Here is a 24519-nt window from a genome sequence, read left to right as displayed (position 1 = left end):
TGTCTTAGCAGGCCCGGCACATGCTAGGTGCTCACTAAATGTGGTATCTGGGCCCGGCCACCCTGGGGGAAGGGACTGGCCTGGATGCCCTAGGCTGTCCCCCCAGCCTTCTCCTCACACTGAGGCCAGGAGACCCTGCTCAACAGTGGACCAGGAGGAAAGGAACTTCCTACCACTAGCTGCTTCCTCTCCCTTCCCATTTATCCTTTGGCCCACTGTGGCTCCGCCCCCAATATCCCACATCTAGGCTCTTTCCCACCTCAGGGCCTTTGCATTTGCTATTCACTCCGTCTGGATTCTTTTCCCAGGTTCTTTTTCTCTTTTCTTTTTTAAAGATTTATTTATTTGAGAGAGAAAGGAAGCGGGGTGGAGCAGGGGAGAGAGAGAGAAAATCTTAAGCAGACTCCATGCTAAGCACGAAACCTGACGTGGGGAGCCTGAGCCAAAACCAAGAGTCGGACGTGTCACCAACTCCGCCACCAAGGCACCCCTTCCCAGGCTTTTAAAAGGGCTGGTTCCATGCTTGCCCTCCGCGTTGCCGTCCAGAGGTCACCTCCCTACACCACCTTAAATAGCCTCTGACTGGCCCTTTGTCCCAACAACCTTGTTTCCTTCAGGACACTTTTTCCAGATGGTAGTTAGTTTATTCATCTGTTCCTTACCTCACCTCACCCTGCAGGTCTCCGCGGAGCTGCCCCCTCCCCGGGCTCCCAGAGCCCAGCCCTGCCCACTGGGAGCTGTCACTGTCTGGGATGGTCTGTCTGCCCCACTGCACTGTGAGCCCCGTGACGGCAGGGCCGGGATCGTCCTGGCCCACCGCTGTCTCCAGCACCGCAGGGCCCCTGGCTGGGCACACGGTGGGTGCTCGGCGGCGCAGTGGGGTGGGGGTGGGCGGAGCTCTCACACACCTGAGTCCAGCACGTGGTTGTTACGGAGGTCCAGGATCTGCAGGGAGCAGTTGAACTTGAGCAGGTTGCCCAGCTGGGCCGAGTCCTGCAGGCCGTTGAGCTTGTTGTCGGCCAGGTAGAGCTCCCGCAGGTTCACGTTCATCTTCAGCGCCGTGGCTGGGGGATGCGGGGAGGGCGCGGTGACTCGCCGAGCCCCGGCCCCCAGCAGGCGGCGTGCCACCGCTCAGCCTCCCCTGGTCCCGGAGCTCACCCAGCAGCATGAGGGGTCGCCCCGACAGGCTGGCGTTCTCCAGATGCAGCACCGCCAGGCTGCTGCGAATGCGCAGGGCGCGGGCCACGAAGGGCGCCGAGTGGTCCAGCAGGGGCGTGTTCCGGGCGTCCAGGTACTGTAGGCAGCTCGTCTAGTGGGGCAGGGGCGGGGCTGGGACAGGCTGGCCCCAGCCCTCCCGGTCCCCAGGGATCTCCCAGCCCACATCCCAGCGAGCCGCGGGGCCGTGCGGTCCCTCTGCCGAGGCCACCGTGTCTGTGAGGGACGGCCCGGCTCTGAGTCCTGCAGCGGAGCTCCCAGACTCCTGTGCGGCACACGCCCCGGACAGGAGGGAATGGGGGGCGACCACAGCCACCTCTCAGGGACAGGGTACAGGCACGTGAAGGAAGAGGGAAAGATGCTTGAAGGGAGAATAGGAGCCAGAGTCGGCCTGAGGCAGGGCACCCCCTGGCGTTGGGCTGACTCCCCCAAGGGCCCACGACACCAGGCCCCAGGGGACAACCGAGGGGCGCCCACCTTGCGCATCATGTGGGCAGCGGCCTGCCAGCCCCGGGTGCCGATGTGCTTGTTGAAGGAGATGTTGAGGTGGGTGGCCGACTCGTAGTATTCGATCATGTCGAAGAGGGCCGAGGCTCCCTGGGGGCCGAGACAACGGGCTTTACACTCAGGCTGGCGCGGACCAGGGGGCCAGGAGGTGTGGGGGCCAAGCACCTCGGGGCTGGGGAGGGCCCCGATGCCGCCCGGCCCCTCTGGGTTCCGGGAACCGACCTCCCCCTCCTGCTGCAGTCCGTCTGCTTTCTCTGACTTGCTTCCCCACCGCTGCCAGCAGGCAGACTGACACACCCCGAACTGGGACAGGCCCCTGGCACGCCTGCACCTCAGTTCTCCAGGACCCCACCCCCAGTCTCCCGATGGTCTCCGAGTCTGGGGAGGTGAGGACACCTGGGCCTAAACGGAGAGGCAGCTTTCTGCATGTTTCTCAGATTCTCCCCTACAAGTGCTGGGATCCCCAGCGGTGGTTCCTGAAAAGGTTCCTCGTGGCCACATACCTGCCCCCACTAAGGCCCGGCTCCCCAAGTCCTTCCCTTGCTTACAAAGCCCCTGCCTCTGGGGTGGGTCTACGAGGCCCCTTTTCCGGGCCCTGCCCCAGAGCCCCAATATCCCCCACCTCCACTCTGGTCACACCAGCGGTCTCCTCATCTTGTCCTTCAAGAGGCCCTGCCCTGCCTGTCAAAGGGGGCTCTTCCTCCTGCAGCGCCCCCTCCCCCTAAACCTGCAAGGCCAGGGAGCTCGGGGAACAGTCGGTGGTGGCAGGGGCTGCTCACATCTTCATCCAGGTTCGTCTGCTCCAGATCCACGACCCTGAACTGCAGCCTCTTGAAGACCTCTTCCAGGGCCTCGCAGGTCTTGTAGTCGAGCTTCTCACCTGAGACGAGACGGAGCGCACCTGTGTGTGTGCTCGCGGGCTTGGGGGGCTGGCTGGAAAAGGGGGCTCCAGGCGGAAGGAAGGAGGACGGGCTCCCTGCACCTGCCTCCCCTCAGGGAGGGCACCCATACCTCTCAGGACCCCCACTGCCCCTGGCTAACCTACTCTTATGGCAGGACCTGCCCGCCTAGACCCACCTCGGGAGGCTCTGGCCCTGCCCACTCCCCAGCGGTCCCGGCCTCTGTCCAGACACGCACCTTTCAGGTCCAGACAGTCGATGCGGTGTCCGAGGTCCGTGAACTCCTGGGAAAACAGAGGGGTCGGTGCTGAAGGCAGGAAGACACCCTTAGGAGCCAGGCCGGACCCCGAATGTGGGGCAGGCGGGGCTCCGATCTGGCTCCATTGCTGAGGTGAGGCAGTGTTCTGGGGTGGGGGTGGCGCGCAGGTCTCACAGAGCGGGGCGTTCTGTACCCACAGGGCCTGGGCCAGACAGGGGCACAGCCCCTCCGCCCCAGCTGAAGGGAGCATTCCAGACAAGAAGGGGCAGCCAGCACGAAGGCTGTGAAACAGGCGCGAAGGTGGGGAAGACCGGCAGGCCTGGGGGTGCAGGCCGGGGACCAGGCCCCACAGTGAGCACGCCGTAAAGAGGAGTAAAGGCACCGGTCAGATGTCTGCCCCCCACCCCCGCGCTGGGGGCCAGGTTCTGCTCTCCGGGCTCCACACACATTAACCTGTGCAGCGCGTGCTGTGACAAAGCCACGGACACACGAAAGGCTCCGGGCCAGCCTTGCTAAGGCCACTTGCTGGTGTGGGACAGACTTGGTCTGATCCAGCTGGTGGGCCCCAGGACCCACACTCTTGGCTAGCACACGGAGTGGCTGTCTTTCCCTGAAGCTGCCAACAGGCCCTTCTGGGAATTTCCCCAGAGAACCCTTAACCCTGGGGTGCAGAGCTGGGTGCACAGATGGATGGCGTGCATGACTGCTCACAGCAATGCCACCTGAGGGAGTGACAACCCTAGAAACTAGCAACCCTGGAACGTTCTGGAATGACCCATCCGGAGGGAAGGCACTACGGTGGTGCTTTACCAACAGCCTGCGGCTGCGCAGGCCGCAGGGAAGGCACCTGTGGGACACGGCTACGGGGCAACACGCCACGGGCACAGCAGCACCCCGTTCACGTACGAACAGAGCCTGCCCTCGGTTCTGTGCGCTTCTGGAGAGCCAGCCGCCCTCTACCAAACACACACGCAGGGCCAGGGGCGAAGCCTCAAGCCGTCAACAGCGGGACTCCCGGGAAATGGGACTGGAGTAAGAAGTGAGAAGTGGATGTTTTTGCTTTTTATGACTGTAGTATTTTACCTTTAAAAAAAATCAGTGTTTACAGAACGTATAGAGACCATAAAGAATAAACGGACATCCGGCTTTTCCCCAGGGGAACCGAATTTCTTTGGGGAGTGACAGACAGCTCAAATTGTTACTTTACGTCGTCCCACACGGTTTAAACATTCAGGAAGAGCCTGACCGCTTTTGCCACTGAACAGAGGATTTTCCAGGATGTATTTACAGGGGCCCTGGGCCAGTTGGCCGGGCGGGGGTGGTGCTCTGTGCACCCTTCCCTGCTCAGGGCAGACCCCAGAGGCCCGGAGGCTGTGAGGGGGGAGCGCAGAGGGAGCAAAGCTTCAGCCCAGGGGCCGCCCCCCCACCCCACCCCTGCCCCGCCCCCTTCCCCGGCTCTGAGCGCCCCCCCCCCCCCCCCGGGCGCGTACCTGGAGCTGCCGGAGGAGCTTGGGGATCTGCCGGCAGTTCAGCTTCTGGCAGGCTTGCTTGTAGGCACCGATGACCTCGTCCACGGTCACGTTCTGGGCTGCAGGCACACAAAGGACCCAGGCCTTCACCCCCTGCCCCCCACGCCCGGCCTCCACAACAAAACGCCCCTTCCCACGACCCACTGAGTTCTGTCCCCCCGTCAAGGCTGCCACTGCTGCCCCGCGGAGGTGGCCCCGGGGCCCCCAAACTTGTCAGCCCTTCCCTCCACACCTCCCCACGGCTCCTCGAGCAGCTTCGCACAAACATCACACAACTAACCTCACACGACTGTTCTGCTTGTCAGTTGTCTCCCCTACTAGACAGGGAGGGCAGGGCTGGGTCTACCCTGGTCACCACCTTGTCCCAACACTGTACAGCCCAGGGCTGGGCCCAAAACAGGAGTTCAACTTGTGTTTTTTGTTGTGGTTTGTTTTGTTTTCTGGATGAGAGAATGAATCTGTACTTTGATGCTATGAGAAAGCTGAGCCCAGAGAGGTGAAGCACCTTGCCCAAGGTCACACAGCCGGTAAGTGGTGGAGTGGGGAACTGAACTCTGCTCTTAACTGTGATGCACGTGGCCTCTCAGACTCCCCGCTCCTGAAACAGCAGGGTGCCTGGGCGTCTGCCTTCGGCTCAGGTCATGATCCCAGGGTCCTGGGATCGAGCCCCATGCTGGGCTCCTCGCTCAGCGGGAAGGCTGCTTCTCCCTCTCCCACTCCCCCTGCTTGTGTTCCCTCTCCCACTGTCTCTCTCTGTCAAATAAATAAATAAATAAATAATATTTTAAAAATGGAGATAAACAGTCTGTGGCCTTTTGTGACTAGCCTCTTTTGTGGAGCACAAGCATTCTGAGCTTCGGCCCCTTTACAGGGCTACCTAGTCAATGTCTGATGTGTACCTTTTGTTTACCAATTCACTGGATAAGCCATTCATACTGTTTCCAGTGTTTGTCTATGAAATACTGGATTCTGCCCCAGGGCAACCGAGAGAACAGGAAGGGAAGTCTCCAGGCAGGAGCGGGGCAGAGTCGGGCTCACTGGAGAATGCTCTTGGCATCAGCAGAATGGAGTGGGCACAGGGACGACAGGGCAGGCAAGGAATGGAGCAGGCAGAGGGCCTTCTGGCAGACCTCAGCCTACCCTCACCCTGCTGCCATCCTGGCCTGGCCCTCGGGAGCCAGCGGGAGGCCCTCAGAAGCTTCCAGGTAAGCCTCTTCCAGTGGACCCTCCTTCCAGATTGCATCAAGCACCACCCTGTTTTCTAGGGAAAGAAACCGAGGTCCAAGGAAGGAAAGCTGCCTCCCCGAGGCTAGGCAGCTGGTACAGGGCAGAGTCGTGCACCTGGCTCCAGAGCTTTCTCTCTGCTGTGCTGGATGGGGGTGGGGGTGCTGGAACTGCTGTCCTGGAAGAAAGAAGCTACCACAGGCCCCAGCTTAGCCCCTCGCTTCCTCCTTGAGCAGAGCTGCAGGTGACTGCAGCCTCCCCGGTGCCAGCCGCCCTCCCGCAGACCCAGCTCAGGAGCTGGCCCTGCCCAGGGAGGCGGCCCCAGGGTTCGAGCAGCTGCCTCAGGGAGTCCCGCTGCTCTGGGTCTGGTGACGCCTGAGGCTTCCCACACGCTTGCGGGAGGAAAAAGGACTTCTCTACTTTCACTAAGTGAACTGAAATGAAATGTAAATCTTCCTTCTTATTAACATGGGCAAAACGAGAGAGAGAGGGAGAGGAGAAGAGAAACAGTGTTTAACAGACCCAGCGATGTCGGCACCAATAGGAATGACAGGTGCTTCGCGGCGTGCGCCGGTTACCGCGGATTTTGAACGCTCACCACTGCTGTGAAGACGGCAGTCATCAGAGCCGCCGCTCTATCCTGCCCTTTCCTGTGCCGGCGAGGAAGAGCAGAAACACTGGGTTGCAATTTAAAAAAAACATTTTTAGCTAACTGTATTTTAACTGGTATCCTTTGTAATCCTACTTTATTTTTTGTCTTTAAAAATCATCACTTCAGGGACATCTGGGTGGCTCAGTCAGTTAAGCATCTGCCTTTAGCTTGGGTCATGATCCCAGGCTCCTGGGATCAAGTCCCACGTCGGGCTCCCTGCTCAGCAGGGAGCCTGTTCTCCCTCTCCCTGCCGCTCCCCCTGCTTGTGATCTGTGTGTGTATGTGTGGGTGTCAAATAAATAAATAAAAGCTTTAAATAAATTTTTTTTTTTTAAAGATTTTATTTATTTATTTGACAGAGATAGAGACAGCTAGCGAGAGAGGGAACACAAGCAGGGGGAGTGGGAGAGAAAGAAGCAGGCTCATAGCAGAGGAGCCTGATGTGGGGCTCGATCCCAGAACGCCGGGATCACGCCCTGAGCCGAAGGCAGGCGCTTAACCGCTGTGCCACCCAGGCGCCCCTAAATAAATAAATTTTTAAAAATCATCACTTCAAGGACAGTTGGATGGCACGTTAAGCGTCCAACTCTTGGCTTCAGCTCAGGTCGTGATCACAGGGTCATGAGGTCAAGACCTCCGTCCACCTCTGTGCTCAGCACAGAGTCCATCTGAGACTCTCTCCTCTGCCCCTCTCTAAGAAATAAATCAATCTTTAAAAATAAATAAATAAAATCTTAAAAAAAAGACATCACTCCAAGGGGCACCTGGCTGGCTCAGTTGGTACAGCAAGTGACTCTTGATCTTGGGGATGTGAGTTCAAGCCCCAAGCTGGGCGTAGAGCTTACTTTAAAAAAAAAAAAAAAAACGAAAGAAAAAAAAAATCATCACTCTGAGAAGGGGTGCACAGGCTTTATCAAATGCTCCCCTGGGCAAGCTCACTTCAAGACCCCGGGCCAAGGCTGGGTTGGCCCGGTCACATCAGATGGGAATGAAGGAGGGCCTGGGCACCGGGGGGCCATCACTAGCAGTTCTCAGCATCCTAGAGCCTACAGGATATAAGAATCCTAAGCAAGCTCTCAAGCTGCAATCAATCCTTTAGTGTTCGGTTCTGCCATCCCCTCCTCCAGGAAGCTCTCCCTGACTGTTCAGCTCCCGAAGTCACCTGAGATCCAGCATCCCAGCCCTGCCCACTGGGTTGGTCTTTGTTCTGAGGAGCCTCCTCATAAGCTTAAGCCCGGGGTCTCTAACCTGGCCAGCGCCACACCAGCCACAGCTGCCATCTGGCCCCCCCTTCAGCCAGGTTCCGTGGGGTCTGCATGCAGCACAGCCTCACACACAAGGTCACAGCCAGAGCTCACAGAGGTCGCATCCGCCCGTCATTTACAGAAGGGGAAAAGAACAGGGGCCAGAAGGAGTGGACATAATCCCAGAAGTGGGAGAGCCCCTAAGGCCCAGAGTGACTTAGCGCCCCCTGGTGATAGGAATACCAACTGCAGCTTTGGCACTCCTCTTTGATGGGGAGGCACTTTCCAGAGGGGACAGCACTGGGGAAAGACACTAAGGGCACAAGAGTGGGGGGGGGTGTGAGGGGTGGGGGGTGTTCAGCCAGTCCACGGCAGCCTGAGGGCGCCTCCGCCCCACCTCGATTACCCCAACAGCACCACCAGCATGCCCCGAGGCCTGGCGCGGCCCCAACGGGGACACAGGAGGGCGTCAGGCAGCCCACAGTAACCTCACAGTAATCATTACGCATGTGGCTTCATACTGGTATTAACAAAAAGGAACTACCATATTGCTTGGGAATGAGATGAAACATACTCGAGTAAAACAAAAATGAATCAATTTAAGAAAAAGGGGTAAGGAAGTGGCAGTACAGGTGGTCCGGAGAAACACTGTGCAGCATTTGGCCAGCGTGAGCGCTGTGCCGGGCCCCATGCCGGCCCTTCACAAGCTAGCGGAAGCCGGGGACTGGCCCCTCCGCACGTCCGATCACTTGTTCGTGCTGCTGCGGTGAAATGGTCAAGGCGAGGACACGGCGAGTCAGTGAGCAGCTCCCCCGGCCGGCCGGTAGCGGCTGCCAGGCCCCCCCCAGAGGCTGCGGAGTAGTGAGAGCACGGCTGCTGTCTGAAGTGACCAGGGCCTGAATCTTGCTGCCTGTCCCCCCGTCCTCTTGGGTAGGGCGCCCGGGGCTCCCCACTGGAGACGCAGGGGCTCAGCGGCCAGAGTGCCTGGGGGTGGATCCTGACAGGATCCTAATTTAAAACTCTGATGCTGAGCAAAGCGATTTCACCTCTGTGCCTCCATGGCCTTATCCCTAACAGGGGGCGAGGGTGACTAACTCCCCGGCTACCTGTGGTGACTGGGGACGACTTCATCCCTCAGACTGGCGCCTGGCACGCTCATGGGGGCACACGAACCGCCAGCCAGCACGGCCGTGTCTCCTGCCCCACTGGACGGCAGGGCCCCAGAGAGGCATGCGAGCACCTGTCCATTGGGGAACGGCTGGAGGCCAGGTGGACACACGCAATGTGTGGGAGCAGGGGGACACGCGTGCGGACCTGCATGTGTGTGTGCGCGTGTCAGGTCAGGGCTCAAACATGTTCACTCAAGTCCCAAGTCCAACGCCCTGAAGGTCCCCCTCAAGCAGGGGCTGGGCTTCAAGCGGCTGTCAGAGAGGAGGGGACGGCGGCGAGGGAGACAGAGCGCACCTGCTTGCCAGGGAAGGCCAACCGAGAGGTGCTGGCCTGGAGTAAGAAAACCCGCGCTCGGGCCTTGGCCTGGTGAGGCTGAGATCAACACCCCTCTCTGAGAGGGACTCTGCAGGGTCTCAGGAGCTGAGGATGTGAGGGCACTTGCTAAGCCACCGCACGGAGCCAGGTCTGACTGAGCAGGAGTCACGACCCGACCGAGAGGACGCGGATGGTGGGCACCACGGCCAGGTACCGGGAACTCACTCTGGGGGAGGCATGACGCTGAGTACTTTCTAGGCACAAGTCCTCTTAGCCAGCTCGGGTATCCAAGGCTGGCAGAGTTAAGACTCCATTTTCTGAGAAGGGGAGGCCAGCTCCGAGAGGGCAAGTCACCTGTGCGAGATCCCGGAGCCAGGAGAGGCGGGACTAGAACACACAGCCAGACCCGCGCTGGTCTGACACTGGAGCGTGGCTTCTTGTACCACTCTGGCTCGAGGAGGAAGGGACCAGGGGCAGAGGCAGGCTGTGGGGGCCCCCGGACTCCGCCTGGGGCAAGGTGTAAAGCTCTGGTGAGGGATGCTGCTGTGTGGCAGTGGGTGGACAGGACTTCCTGCAGGGGTGAGGCTCTGCAGCTCGCCCCAGAAGCTCGTGCCAGGCTCCCAGGAAGAGGCTGGGGGCACACGGAGCCTGCCTCCCCCTCCCAGCTGCGCTGGCCCTCACAAAGGTAGGGAGAGAAACCCGATGCCGGGCATCGGGTGACAGGCAGAAAGACGTCTGTCTTTGGTCCGGGGCTCTTGTCTGCACACAGGTGCAAAGGCACCCCGTAGACGCAAGGAGAGGCTGGGCACCAGGGGGCGGCAATGACTCAGGCCATCCCTGCCAGCCTGGAGCTGGTGGGAGACAAGAAGACACAGTCATCCCAGTGGGAGTCAAACACCAGGAAGCAACAGTGGGGGGTGGGGGGCAGAGGGAAGGGGCGAGGGAGGAGGGGCCCAGGGCTCCCCGCTGGGGCTTCACAAGGACAAGACAGATACAGACTAGCGGGCAGCAGCCCCAGGGGGGGTCGGCGTACGGGGTAGGAGCAGGCCCGGCAGGACCCAGGGCACTAGGACATAGTGCATGGGAGGCCAGGGAAGGGAAGCGAGGGCTGCTCTCTGCCTGAGACTGGAGCCACCAGGGCTGGGCGCAGGGCAATGACAGGAGCTACTCAAGGTCTGGGGAGGATTCTATTCCATAGGAAGGGGGTCTCTTGGAGACCTGGGCGGGGAGCCCACTGTGTCCAATAACAAGGAGCCTGTCAGGGTGGGGACACCAGAGGAGACAAGTAAGGTTTAAGAGCATGGGGCAGCCCAGAGCCAGCAGCCTGGGTTCTAATCCCCTTCCTAATCCCCCATTAGCTCAGAGCGCGTAGCCTCGGCCTCCCAGGGCCAGCCAGCAGCATCAGCAGAGCCTACCTTGGGAGGCTGCCTGCCACGCTCAGCCTATCCCACGAGGGAGGGGCACCATCACATCCACCCACCCAACAGACAGGAAACCAAGAATCTCGTGGCAGGTGGGTGGCCTGGCCCCAGCAGGATGGCATCTCTCCATGCGGGACGCAGGAAGCAGGCTCTCGGGGCTCTTTCCTGCATGACTCCCCAGGCTTTGATGCTCCCGTGGCCTGAGATCTGTGGAACATCATCCTGCCCTAAACCAGGCCACTGTGGGCTCATAGCTTCGGGACAGAAGGCTGGCAGGGAGGCCTACAAACCCACAGCCGCACTGTGGACGTGGTGAGGGAGACTTTGTGTCAGACACACAACCCGTCCTCACAGGGACTGCTGCCTTGGCCTCAATGCTGGTCAAAGTATCGAATGGCCTGCTTCCCCGGCCGCCCTCCCGGTGCCATCCCGGGACCCTGGTGGGACCATCATATTACCTCCACTCTCCACTGTTCTCCACAAGGTTCCAGGAGCGGACAGCGGTCTGTCCACAGCCCCTGTCACAGTAACTGGCTGAGGCTGACCCTTAGGGAACCAGCCATGGCCAGTCACAGGGTCATGCTAGAACTGTCAAGAAAGAAGAGTTCTCCTCTGCAGGGGTGGGGCTGAGGTTACCTCTCACATCCGGAGCTGCTGGTGGCCATCCTGGCATCCACCAGGAGGAGAAGGCCTCCCCAGCCAACTCAGAGGAAAGGTTGAGTTCAGACGTGTGAGAGCCTGGACCCAGGCAGGCCTGCAACCTGACTATTCAGGACTCCTCAGGTCCCTATCCAACAGATTCTCCCTTTTTCCTTCAGCCCCTCGGAGTTTAGCTCTAATCCAGGCGAATTCCAACTTGGGTGCCATTCTGCGGTTCGTTCAGCAGATACCTCCTGAGGCCTACCGCACGCCAAACTGTGCACCGCACGGGAAGACTGGGGTGGCTCTGACCTGGCTGCCACCCTCTGGGGGCTCTTGCTGGGGGGTGGAGGCAGGTATGCCCTAGGAGGGCGAGGCGAACACTCCAGACTGAGCTAAGATAAGTTAGTCAGGAGGAAGCCAGCTCTCAGAGGCCCCTTTTAAGCCTTGTCCATGGCCCTTTCCTTTCCCCTGGACACAGTACTCCAGCCACACCCCCAAATCTTCTCTCTCCCAGAAGGCCCCGTGCTTCCACACACCTCATCATACCCTTCCCCCTCCCCTCTCTCAGTTCAGCTCTCAGCACAGATGTCCCCTCCTCCAGGAAGCCCTCCCTGACCTGCGGGCTGGGTCAGGCCCCCTTCCCAGCCCTGCCCATTCTGAGCCGTCACTGTCTGGAAACAGACCTGTCTGGCTCCCCTCCACTGTACTGAGAACCCTGGGAAGACAGGCCAGGGGTGTGGTCCAGGCTGTGTCCCCAACACTGCCCAGCATGGAGGCCAGGCAAAGAGAAGGCATCAAGATGGGGAGGGAGTGACAGACAGGGGGAGGAGCTCACATCTGGCTGTGGTGCTAGGCCTCAAAGTGGACCAGGACTCTGAGCAGGAGGGGCCCCCTGTTCCGTGGGGAGAACTACTGTAGAGGCCTGGACGAGGGCCTGCTGAACCAGGAAGCCTGGAGGGAGATGAGGGGTGCCAGCAACCACTCATTTCGTGACCGAGCGCTCCTTGCACAGAACAGGGGGAACTGCTCAGTCCGGCCGCTTCCCCGCCAGGCGCTCTGCCAGACACACGCGGAGCTGCTCTTCCCCGTCGTCATCCTGCCGAGTGGCGAGCTCCAGCCCACTGCCCGCCACACAGCGGGGACCTCTCATGACACTAGATGCTCTCCTTCCGTCGCGAAGCGGGGAAGAGGCGGAGGGATGGTCAAAGGCAGGAGTGCGCCCCCCCCCCCGCCCCCCGCCCAAACCTTGGTGCCCTGAGGCCCTCAGGCCCTCAACTGCAGGCTGGACCAACGGGTTTGGGGGCCTAGAAATGCAGCCTTCTCTAGTATCAGGTCGGGAAGGCTGCCAGAAGGACTCGTCTTTCTCTTTAGGATGGCCGGGATCTGGAGAGCCAGTCCTGTCCCTTAGCAGAGCCACCCTCCGGGGCTCCTCACGGTGCTGCTGAGACCCGAGTAGCCCCAGTGGCTGGGCACGACCAGCCTGGTGCGCTCTCGTCCCGGGACAGCCCTCTTCTCTCCAACCCCCCCCCAACAAGTAGCCACCAAGCTCCACCCCGGCCCTACCCCAGAGCCTCCCTGCATGGTCAGGGAGACAAAGCCAAAAGCAATCACACAGCAGCCTCACAGGCTGTAACGGGAGGAGGGAGGGAACACGGAGGCAGGGCGGGTGGGCAGACTGGGATCTGCTGGAAGGGAACGCCTAGGAAGTCTCAGAGAGAAGGACTTGAAGAGCGAGACAGCAGGGAGAAAGGCATCCTGGGCAGAGGGAACTTTGTGACCAGGTACAGGCACGGAGACTGCACAGTGCACCTGGGCAGGGAGCCACATGATCAGGAGGGCCAGGGGTGTGCGGGAGGAGGTGGGGGCACCCACAGTGGGTCTCAGTCACCAAGCACGGGACAGGGTTGTCATCCTAGAGCAGTGGGTGGCAAAACCTACACGTAGTTCTGTTCATGAAACAGAACTGGCCCAGCAATCAAGGTCCCTACTCAATCTCTGTCAGGGACAGAGCCATCTGTTCATAAGGCCTCGGGGCCTTTGCACCTGCTGTCCCTCCGCCCAGAGTCTCGGGGCCCCCCTTCCACCTTCTATCTCCACGGCTCTCTCCCTCCCTGCCTGCCTGCGGGGCTCTGCTCCAACATCGCCTCCTCAGAGGCCTTCTCTGACCCCCCTAGAGAAACAGTCCCCTTTGTCACTGTCCACCCCTGCATCCTGCTGCATTTTCTGTGGCACTTCTCACGACCTAACAAAGCTTTATACTCCTATTGGTTTGCTTACGAGGCAATGAGAAGGGTTTTACTGCTTTTGTTCACTGAAGTATCCCCAGAAGGGTGCGCACAGGGCACACCGTAGGTGCACAATAAACACTTGTTGCTGGAACAAATGAACACAGGCGGGGCAAAGACTCGGTCTCTGGAGTCAAAAAAACAGGAGTCTGAGACTCCAGTTCCACCCAGGCCAGCTGGGTGGACTCAGGGAAGGTTCCTTGTCTCTTGGCTGCGATGAGGTCACGGATGGACACATGCTCAGCCCCGAGCCGACCAGAGCAAATGCCCTGCAAGCAGTTTCATCAGGCATCGGGCTCCTTAGTGCACTCCTGAAACGCCACACACATCCCTCCCACAGCCTGGGCTGCCCCAAAACTGGCGCGGGGGGCAGCACCGGGGCAGAGCCAAGCCTCCCAGAGCCCGACACAGGGAGGAGGTAGGGCACAGGCGCCCGAGGCCCCACCAGCTCCACAGACACAGCGCCATCCAGCCCCTGTACCCCGAGAACCAGGTATCTCACGCTGCCCACGTGCACAGAGCGGCCCTGCTCCCACCTCTGAGGCCTCCCCACGCCCCTCCAGACGCACGGGCAGTCGCCAGGCCTCTCCATGCTTCTGAGGAGCCACCATCTGGCACCTACTCCCAGACTGATTTACAAGCCTGACTTTGTTTATGCCTCCCAACAGCCCTGGGAAGCTTTCCAGAAGCGTCCGGAGGAGAAAAGTGACTCGCCCAAGGACACTTTTCCAGCTGGAAGCAGAGGGAAGGTCTGGCCCTCGTCTGCCGGTCTCCATGTCTGCCCTCCCTGAGCACTGGACTGGCTTGGCTGTGGGCTCTAACCCACATCTCCATGCCAGCCACCAGCATGCCTCCTTCAGTCTGTTCCCCAAAAAGAAAACCGTGTGTTAAAACTCTTAAACGCTCAGTGATCTCAGAGTAAGGGAAGTTACAAATGAAACAGAAGCAAGCCAACACCATTCTTTACCTACCAGACAGGCCACCACCCACACACTGGACAGGGGTACTGGTGACACTGGGAAGCAGGCATGCCCTCAAGCGGCTGCTGAATATGCCAACCAGCACAAGCCCTTCCACCGGCAGGCAATCTGGCAACGCCGGTCAGAATTCCAAAATCCAAACAGATACCCGTCGACCCAGCCGTTCCGCGCTTGGAGACAGAGCCTACGGATACCCTCGCAAAGGTGCAAGTTCTACCCCTCTCCGGTGTTTCACCGCAGGACCGTCTGCGCGGGCAGAATGGGGCCCGCCAGCACAATCCGCCAACAGGGGAGCAGCTGGTAAAGGCCTGGTCCGCTCAGGCACCGAACTCTCCGCGGCCGTAGAGAAGGAGGACCCTTGCTCTGAGCCAACAGGGAACAATAGCCAAGATACACTCACTGAAAAACAGCTAGGTGCAGAATGGTGTGCCTGTGAATGCTACCTTTCATGAAACAGAAAATAAAGCTCTGTGCTCACTGTTAAAAAGCAAACTAGCGCGGGGGCGCCTGGCAGCTCCGTCGGTGGAGTGTGAGATCCTTGATCTCGGGGTTATGAGTTCAAGCCCCATGCTGGGTGTAGTGATTACTCAAAAACAAAAAACAAAAAAACCCACCCTAACAAAACTAATACAGAGACAGAGCAGCAAGTGAAGAGCTCAGGAACCCGGGAACGAAGGCACTCCGCCCCTTCACGGGCCTCGTGGCCGCCCCCAAAGCCACGATAAAAAGTGAAATGCGCCCTTGCCCCCGTCCATTACAACCCCTGATGCCCTGGGCTTTGAAGCCACTGCCCCTGGGGGAAGACCCCCATCCTGCCAGACTGGGAGCTCCTTCCCGGACCTGGCGCAGATCAGCATACTAGAGGGCACTCTGGGGCACAGCCGCTGGGTGCCAAGAAGCCTGGACACAGAGTGGGGCGGGGACATGGCCCAGACAGAGGGAAGGGGAGTAGCTGCCTCCACCAGTGGGTAGAGGGCCGGGTGGGGACTTCTAGCAGCTCCGCCTATTTGGAAAAATCTCTGCTGTGACTCCCCAAGAAAAAGGCAGGCACCCTGGTCACGAGCAATTCTTCCCAGTGAACAATCATTCAAGCTTCCTCCATCCCCATCAGCCTGTCAGTAATTCAGAGGGACCAGAGGAGCGTGCACGTCACGCTGCAGCTGGAAACAGTACCTTCCCCAGCAGAGTGCGCCCTTCCCACTGACACGTGCTCCCAAAGGTCCCTGGACTCATCACTGCGAAGGAATGAATGTGATGGCTTGTTCTGTGGGCGGAGCAAAGTCTCCCTTCCCTTCTCCCTAGGGACCCACGGGACAAAGGGGAGGACACCCCAACTGCACTGGACAGGAGATGGCCTCAGCTCGTGGGTGACTGGTGTTCTTCCCTGCCCCCTCCTGGGAGGCAAGTGGCTCCTCTCCGCGCTGCCTGCCTGCCGGGAGCTGCGTCCTGCCAGGAGCTGCATGCGGCCGGCCAGCTGCAGGGGGCAGGCTGGGCTAGCACGAGCAGCCAGGAAGGGGCAGGGCCCTGGGAGAACCTGCCCGCTCCGGTGAAGGGCACAGATGGCAGGTGCCATGGGCCTGCCTCACTCCCCCTGCCTCCCATCCTGACCTTCCAAGCCCCTTGGCCCAACTGAATGAAGATCCTGTTACAGAAACACGTGAGATCAGAGGAGCCGGCAGCTTTCGGGAGTCTCTGGGGGCAGAGGAAGGAGGCGGATCACAGCACTTACCTCAGGCCCCCTACAGAGCCTCACACACATTAGGAGCGTGATAAGGCCAGTAGTGCTCTTGAATGAAGGGGAAAGTCAAGGCCCCTACCCCTGGATCCCCAGGGGCACAGGGCACACTAAACACCCAGTCCCAGCTGTATGACAGGCAACTTTTAATTCTAAATTTACTTCATTTACTGCTTTAATCATTTATCCCTATTTTTCAAATGGGAAACTGAGGCAGGGGGAAATGAAGCAGCCTGCCCATGGTCACAGAGCCAATAAAGGGAAGGGAGAGGATTCAAGCCCAACAGTCTGGCTCCACGGTCCTTGCTTTTAACACATTTTGCCATCCTCCTGACCACAACGACCATTTAGGGTGCAGATCCCCCTCCCCCACCCTTTCCAGAAGATGAAAAGGAGGCTGGGGGGAGAGTGGGGAAAGCACTTGCCAAAGACACACAGCTAGGGCAGACAAGACCGTGCAGGCAGGCCTGCCTTCAAAGCTCAGTTCATCAGGCGTGGGGTGGGGGGGACCCGGTCCCATGGACCAGCTGTGACGTTCAATACTCTAATGCAGGCCAGGTACCCATCCAGTGGCTTCACTCCCTTATTCTCTAGCCCAGCCCTTGGCTCATTTCCTTCCACATGCTTCTGTCCCTCTAGAATGGCTCCACTGGCTGCTCGGCCAACTGGTTTCTCTCACCTCCCCTCTGGACAGCGAGCCTGTGAGGCAGGTTTGTCTTGGCCGCTGCTGTGTCCCCAGCACAGACCTGGGCACAGAGTTCAATGCCGGCTGGCAGAACCGCCAAGAAAACACATCCAATCCCACAATGAGTAGAGACTAATGACACCCACAAAACACAAGCTCCGAGGACTGCCCCACTAACCAAGGGCATTCTGCTGGGCTGTATGTGGGGGTCCTCTGCAGCCTCCGTGAGCCCCCAGCTGGAACGAGGAGATGCGCACGTCTGAGGACAGTGGTGATTTCCACCTCAGGACCGGAATCCACCTTCTCAGCACACGGAACAGTACAGCCTGGTGCTGAGGGCATGGCCCTCGGAGTCTGACCACACTGCAGTGTCTGCAGGACCCAGGCACCCTTCTCTAAGGTCTTCCCCCTGCCCCCACAAGGGAGACACGGGCCCTCTCAGGCCCCATTAGACAGGAAGGATGTGGATTTTTGCGAAGTCCGCACGAACTGCCTGGGGCAGGCACCTGGACTCATCAGTCCCGTCCTGGCCACCCGGAAGGCCAGGCTTCTTTGGCCCACGACCAGATAAAAAGAGAAACAGATCAGAAGTGCATGGGGCCCAGGCATCTGGTACCAGTCCTGGTTCCTACTGGCTTTCAGAACCCCTCGGAACTGGCAGAGGACCCCATGTCCTCCCAGTGAACACTCTCATTTACCTCATGTAGCTCCAAGGGAATTCTGGTCCTGACAACTTAAACAGACCCCAAATGTCCCAGGAGAGGGCCCTAATTTCTTTATCGTTGAGTCTCCGCATCTGGAAAATGGAGCCAATGAGACCAAGACACACACCCACAGAGGCTTCTAGAAGCAACCACTGAGATCACCTGTGTCTGGCATGGGGTTGGTTGCTGCTTGGTAAACAGTGGCCGCTGTCATCACTGGGCCAGGGCCTGACACCTCGGCAACAGCTTGGAGGGGGGCTGGATGAGCAAAGGGCAAACAAAGCCATCAGCTCCAGCCAGAGGCTCAGGGCGCGCTTGCCCCCAACTCCACCTGTCCTCTGCCACCCGCAGCCCAGAAATACTGGTGACACATGCTCCTGTCGGCCCGTAGGCAAATATTTACACAGGGCTGGGCTCCCGAGGATGCTGAAGTGAGGACGTGGGGACAAGTGGGCACCAACAGAGTGGCCGGAAAGCAGGCTCGGGGACGGAGGGGGTGGAGGAACCGCCCGGGCTCACTGCATCCCACTCCGGTGTGCCTGTGGCGCTGGGGGCCACGCAGCTCTGTTCCTCAGTCTACCTGTCTGTAAAAGGGAGCCTCTGCTTCCAGTCTCACGGCTCTGGCGCGAGAAGTCCGGCGCACGGGAGGGAGAACCCTCTGCCAGGTCCTCCAGGCGGGCCCCCCGGTGAGCTGGACCCACCCTCTGCGTCTCACCTGTAAAATGGGGCAACAATTCTACCTCCCTCATGGGATCTGGGAAGGAGAAAACGAGCCACAGCACGCAGAGCGCTCGGACCCCCCCTTCCCCCGCCCTCTGCAAACACCACACGATGACTGCTGCTCTTAGCGATCTTCGAGCCCACGATGACCCCACCCAGCCCCGACAGTCCTCCGGGACCACACGACTCCTGCCTTGTCAACTCTGTGTGGCGGTTGGCACAGCCCTCTTCAAGAGAATCCATGCCCGCTCTCGAACTCCCAAAGGACTGGGTGGACCTCACCCTTCTCAAGACACCTCTGCCACAGCCCTGCACGCTGTCAGAGGAGCCAGCACGTGGGCAGTGACTCGACCCTAAGCTGCCGAGGGTGAGGCTGTAGCCTCTATCTGCCACAGAGCCGGGCACACGTCCACGTCCAAGCATCCGGTGTGCTCAGCCCCCTGGAGACACGCAGGGCTTTGGGCCAAATGGGCCTGGGCCTCAGGTCCACCTCCAACGCGTACAGGATCCTGGACTCCATTTCTTCTTTTTTTTTTTTGAATTTTTAAGTAAACTCTACACCCAACATGGGGCTCGAACTCATGACCCCGAGATCAAGAGCGACATGCTCCACCAAGTGGGTCGGCCAGACGCCCCACCATTTCTTCCTCTTCATCCCACGTGCCTCAAGGGTGAGTGTCTCCACGGTATCTCCACAGATCCTTCACCGAACACCTGCTCGGCGCCCCACTCTGTGTGGAGTGATGGTGGACACAGCATCCAAAACAGCTCTCATCCCAGTCCACAAGGGGCTCCCAGTCCAGGAGCAGGTAGAGACCCGTCTCCAGACGGCGACGACCCACAGTGGCCAGAGCTGGGGCAGGGGAGCCCAGGAGAGTGCCAGACCCTGTCTAGGGGTCAGAGAGGGCTTCCTGGAGGAAGAGCTACCCAACACCACGGTCATGCCCGTGCAGGGACTGAGTGTCCTTCACCACTGCACCCCACAACACAATTGTACCTGGCACATGGCAGGTGCTCCCCCAGACAGGTGGGAAGGAGAGCCAGGGAGGAATGAGTAGCCAAGTAACAGAGGAAAGAGCCACTGGGGAGTCTGCCATGACCTGTAAAGCTGCATGGATCCACCAACGACGACAGCAACCCCACTCCTACGTCTATGCCTTCGACACATTCTTGCTCAGAACCCAGGTGTCATGTACCAGAAAGTTCACAGCTGCACTAGTCTGTAATACTGAAAAGCAGAAAGAAGCCCAAATGTCCACCCACAGCACATGGACAATCTGAGGCACGGTCAGAGAGCGGAAGGTTCTAGAGCACCTACACGGATGAAATTGGGAAACATGATGTCGAGAGGAAAAGCGAGACCCAGGAGTGACACAATCCCTTTTTTATGAAACTCACAAACAAGCAAAACTGAACACCATACTTCTCCATATGCGCGCGCGCGCGCACACACACACACACACACACTAAAACTTAAAGGGAAGCCCAGCTGGCTCAGTCGGAGGAGCATGCAACTCTTGATCTTGAAGTTGTGAGTTCGAGCCCCACGGTGGGTGTAGAGCTTACTTAAAATTAAAATCTTAGAAAACAACAACAACAAAAAAAAAAACCCACGAGGCACGACAGTCCTAACGTTCAGACATTCAGGACAGTAGTCTCGGAGCTCTGAGCTCCACCCGCCCACCCAGAAGGAGAGGTGAGTTAATGGCAACGCTCTCATCCCTAAATTGGGAGGTAGGCTCAGAGGTCCTCATTACATTGCACTTTAACACTTACGTGTATGTTACACATATAGTTCACATGCCCAGAAAAGAATTTAATAACAATAATTTAAAAAGCAGAGGGAGGGAGAAGAGCGTAGCAGCAGAGGGAACAGCGTGCACAACTCTGTGGAGACAGAGCTGATGGTGCCTCTGGGGAACTGAAGGTCACTGTCGGGGTCAAATGAAGCAAACGGGCAAGGAACCCAGCAAGGGCTGGGGGCACCGACATGCCTGAAAAAGGTCTGCAAGTCGCCCAGTGGCTCACGGCTTCTCATCACTGCCACCCACTGAAATCCCAGGTAGGCTACGGGCCAAGCTCGGTGAGGGGGCCTCTGAGAAAGTCGGTGCCCATCAGGGGACAATCAGCCCTGCCAGAACCAAGCGGGCTATTTCGGGCTGCCCGCCTCAGGCTTCCGGTCAGGGGCACCAGATGGCCAGCCAGACGCGGAGGCACTGGGGGAGTTTGATTTAGAACTAAAATCAAGTTACTGTGAGCTGTTTACTGGTCCAGCAAAGGCTCCGGGGATGGAAACTGGGTGCCTGGAACCTCTCGCTGCCCAACCTGAGTTTCTCCATCTGCAGAAGGTGAGCCACACCGCTTACCTTCATGAGGTCTGTTTGGTAACTAAAGGATATATTTATTCCTCCATTTCCTACCAAATGATGTAGGCTGGGCAGACAGCAGAGAACAAAACATTCTGATCCCTGCCCGCAGGGCGTAACTGCTAAGAGGATAGACAAATACACATACAATTAAAAACAGCAAGTTAGGGGCGCCTAGGTGGCTCAGCCCTTAAGCGCCTGCCTTCGGCTCAGGTCATGGGATCGAGCCCCGCATCGGGCTCCCTGCTCGGTGGGCAGCCTGCTTCTCCCTCTCCCACTCCCCTTGCTTGTGTTCCCTCTCTCAATGTTTCTCTCTGTCAAATAAATAAATAAGATCTAAAAAAAAAAAAAACAGCAAGTTATTAGAAAAAACACTCTTGTAAGAAAAATAGGGGCATGCGAACTCAGATTGGAAGGAGGACATAGGACAAACCCGTAAGAGAAAAGAAAAGTGTAAGCTGAAACCTAAACAATGAGTAAGAGTCAGAGATTCATTCCTTCAAATCTCCCTCTAGTGCCTATTCTGGGCCAGGCCCTGTTCTAGATGCCAGGTCGGCCCCAGTGAACGCAACCGTCACACATCCCCTCCCAAGCCGCTTACACCGGGGCACGGGGGGCAGAAGACAGTGAGCAGGTGTCAACAAACAGTAAGCACACTGAAGCTGGCAGAGGAAGGAGGCAGCACAGAGGCCTGGCATGTGGGTGATGGAGCAAAACCCAGGAACCCGAGGGGGCAGCGTGAGACAAGGCAGGAGCCGTGAGCAGGAACCACATCCCGCAGGGCCAGGAAATGGTATTCTACAGGGATCGGGGAGCTACTCAGGGGTGATGGCGTATGATAAAAAGGACCCTCACCCATGGGGTGCTGACAACATGGTGGCCCTGGCCGCGGGAGGAGCTGGACTTCTGGGCTTTGGGACTTGCTGAGCCCCTGCAGCTGTGGCAGACTGGATGTGTCCAGGGACCAAGACAGGGCTGCTCTGGCTTCCATCACCTTCTGCAAAGGAGCACGACCTCCAGAAGCGACTGATGGCTCCAAGTCACAAAATGAAGGGCCCCACCAGCTTCACCAGATCCCTCAGCCTGGTGCTCAGCAAACAGTGGCTACAGTTGCATTAACAGGGACCCTTTTTATAATCTACTGTTGCTTGGCCCCAGCCTGGTCGTCCCTAAAGCGCCTTCCTCTTACACTGCACCACCCCAAGGATCCAGGCTGATACCACCTCATCTGCTCTCGGACCTGGTCGTCTGAGCTCCTCCACCCGGAGCCGCTCCAGCTGGGACGGACGCTGTGCTATGCAGATCCAGTGAAAGAGCAAGGGAGAAAGGATTCTTTTTAAGAAGGAAAGAGGGGTGCATGGCTGGCTCAGCGGGTGGAGCGTGCGACTCTTGATCTCGGGGTTGTGAGTTTGAGCCCCATGTTGGTTATAGAGATTACTTAAAAATAAAACCTTTAAAAAAACGAAAACAGAAGGAAAGTGGTGTTCTGCTCCGCTCCCTGCCCTTTCCGGCAAGGCCAATGATACATGAGGAAAAATAGACACCAGTACAATAAAATTCCAAAGAGCCAATTATTTTCAAAGGGAAGGAGTCCTTACAAAAGGTCCCAAAACAAAAATGGGCAAAGAGCATGAAGAAGGAACTCCCAAAGAATGTAACGTGGTAACAATAAATAGGTTTAACTACCAGTCAAAGGAATGCTCATTAAAACAAGACACCACTGGGGCGCCTGGGTGGCCTGGTTGGCTGGGCGTCCAACTCTTGATTTTGGCTCGGGTTGTGATCTCAGGGTCGTGAGATCAACCCCCGTGGCAGGCTCCACGCACAGCCTGGAGCCTGCTTAAGATTCTCTCTCCCTCTGCCTCTGCCCGCCCCCCTCATGCTCTCTCTCTGAAACAAAACAAAACAAAAAGCTAGACATCATCTTGGCATCCAGATACCCCAATGCAAATGTTATTCATTCATTCAACCAAAAAAGAAAATTAAGAGATAAAACCAAGTCCTGTTACTCAAGGCTTATGGTCCTAGGCGGGGACAGATGGTATCTTATCTAAGGTTTCAACGGTTCCTACCCTCCGACCTGGTAAAACCACCTTCTAAGAATTTCTTCTGAGAAAGCTCCCCATAATGAACACACAGATTTATGGACGAGGACGAACGTCCCTGCGTTATTTATGCTACTGAAAATGGGAAAGGACCCAAATGCTCTGCAATGCGGAAATGGCTACAAGTAATTACAATGGCCCAAAGACGGATCTTAATCCTGCTTTTTAAAAAATGAGAAACTGAAGTGAAAACAGGATATTCAAACGTATACAGAGTATCCTCCCAGTTTTATTTTTATCTATCTGTGGCGGTGCACATAGCTACAGAAAAGAGATGGAAAGGAAATGCTCTGGCATTTAATGTTGAAAACATTCCAGGTGGTGCAAATCATCTCCCCGATAAGAGTCTTGCATCTAGAATATATGTAGAATGCTCACAACTCGGTAATAAAAAGACAAACAATCCAATTTTAAAACGGGCAAAGGATCTGAACAGACATTTCTCCAAAGAAGATACACCAGTGCCTGAGAAGCATGTGAAAAGATGCTCGACATCATGAGCCATCAGGGAAATGCAAATCCAAACCGCTGCCGCTTCACACCCTGTCGGGCGCTAGAATGCAAAGGACAGACGCGCGGGCGCCCGGCTGCTCGGGCGGTGGAGCACACGACTCCTGCTCACTCCTGAACTCGGGGTGGGGCGTCTGAGCCCCACGTCGGGAGTAGAAAAAAGACGACGACGACAGATGTTACCCGGGATGTGGAGGACTCAGCACCTTCACGCGCTGCGGAGGGAGTATCAAGCGAGGCGGCTGCTCAAATGGGTCATCAGAGCCGCTGCGCGACCCGGCACTTTCATCCCCGGGACGCGAAAGCGCGCGTGCACAACAACTCGTACCCTGACGTCCACAACAGCATCATCATTCACCACAGCCAGAAGCTACACCAACAGGTGAAGAGAAAGAAAACGTGACACAGTCACACAGTGGAACGTTCTTCAGCAATGACGAGGGACGAGGTTCTGACACGTGCCACGATGGGGCGAGCTCCGAAAACACCACGCGGAATGAGAAAAGCCAGACACAAAGGGCTGCGTGATGCGTAATTCCACTTATATGAAACGTCCGGAATCTAAACAGACAGCAGTTGGGGAGGGTGGTGGTTAAGGGGTGCAGGGTTTCCATGGGGGGGGGATGAAATGCTCTAAAATCGACTGTGACGGGAGATGCACAACTCTGTGAACAACTGAAAGCCAATGAACTATACACTTCAAATGGGGGAAAAATGTGTGAATTACAGCTCCATCGAGCCTTTAAGAAAATTCCAGATGGTGAAATTAACAAGTCATTTTTTATTTTCTTCATTAGACTTTCCAAGTTTGTTTTGTTTTTTACAATGAACATACCTCACTTTTAAAATCAGGGGATCAAGGTAGCGATCCTTTCCTTAGTGACAACCGTCATCACCCTCCAGGGTAACTACACACCCCTCTCCCCAACCCCCTTTACCAGCTCCATGACAGGAGAGGAGAAAACGAAGACCCTGGCAGCCAACAAGCTCATGGAGCTCCATGCTGGGCTAGAGACGGGGAGTCTCCATTTTCCCAGAGCACAAATCCTTCTCGAAATGCCAACCTCACACAGCTGGTTGGGGGGCCCCAAGTACCCAAGGCAGGTCTCCCCAGGATGAGCTGCTCTGCGCCTCAAAGCTACAGAGATGGCTGAGGAGAGCAGCAGGAGCCCGGTCCTGCGTTTCAGACCGTTTCTCTCTGGCCCACTGTCTCATCTATAAAACAAGAAGGCGACCCCTCCCCCTCTGATAATCTGTACTCTGGAGATGCGGAAGGGGCCTGTGCTAGCCCTGGATTCTCTTGGCTGGGTGGGTAGTGAGCACAGGCATTTGAAGCCAACAGCTGGCAGGTG

General features: G+C 57.7%; 1 protein-coding gene across 1 annotated transcript in view; it reads right to left on the bottom strand.

The window, feature by feature from the left end:
- The window catches only part of PPP1R37 (protein phosphatase 1 regulatory subunit 37), a 39623-nt gene that overhangs the window by 3525 nt on the left and 11579 nt on the right, over positions 1 to 24519 (bottom strand). Inside the window, exons 2-7 of the mRNA XM_045811173.2 lie at positions 4371 to 4468; positions 2860 to 2905; positions 2502 to 2602; positions 1693 to 1812; positions 1159 to 1309; positions 909 to 1064 (exon numbers count right to left, since the gene is read on the bottom strand). Coding sequence (XP_045667129.2) covers positions 909 to 1064; positions 1159 to 1309; positions 1693 to 1812; positions 2502 to 2602; positions 2860 to 2905; positions 4371 to 4468 — 672 coding nt within the window. The remainder of the gene's footprint in view (positions 1 to 908; positions 1065 to 1158; positions 1310 to 1692; positions 1813 to 2501; positions 2603 to 2859; positions 2906 to 4370; positions 4469 to 24519) is intronic.

Source organism: Ursus americanus, chromosome 21 (genome assembly GCF_024610735.1).
Source record: "Ursus americanus isolate L20-20 chromosome 21, mUrsAme1.1.p, whole genome shotgun sequence".
NCBI lineage: Eukaryota > Metazoa > Chordata > Mammalia > Carnivora > Ursidae > Ursus > Ursus americanus.
Note: the sequence above shows the minus strand (reverse complement) of the source record. Positions and strands in the feature narration are given on the sequence as shown.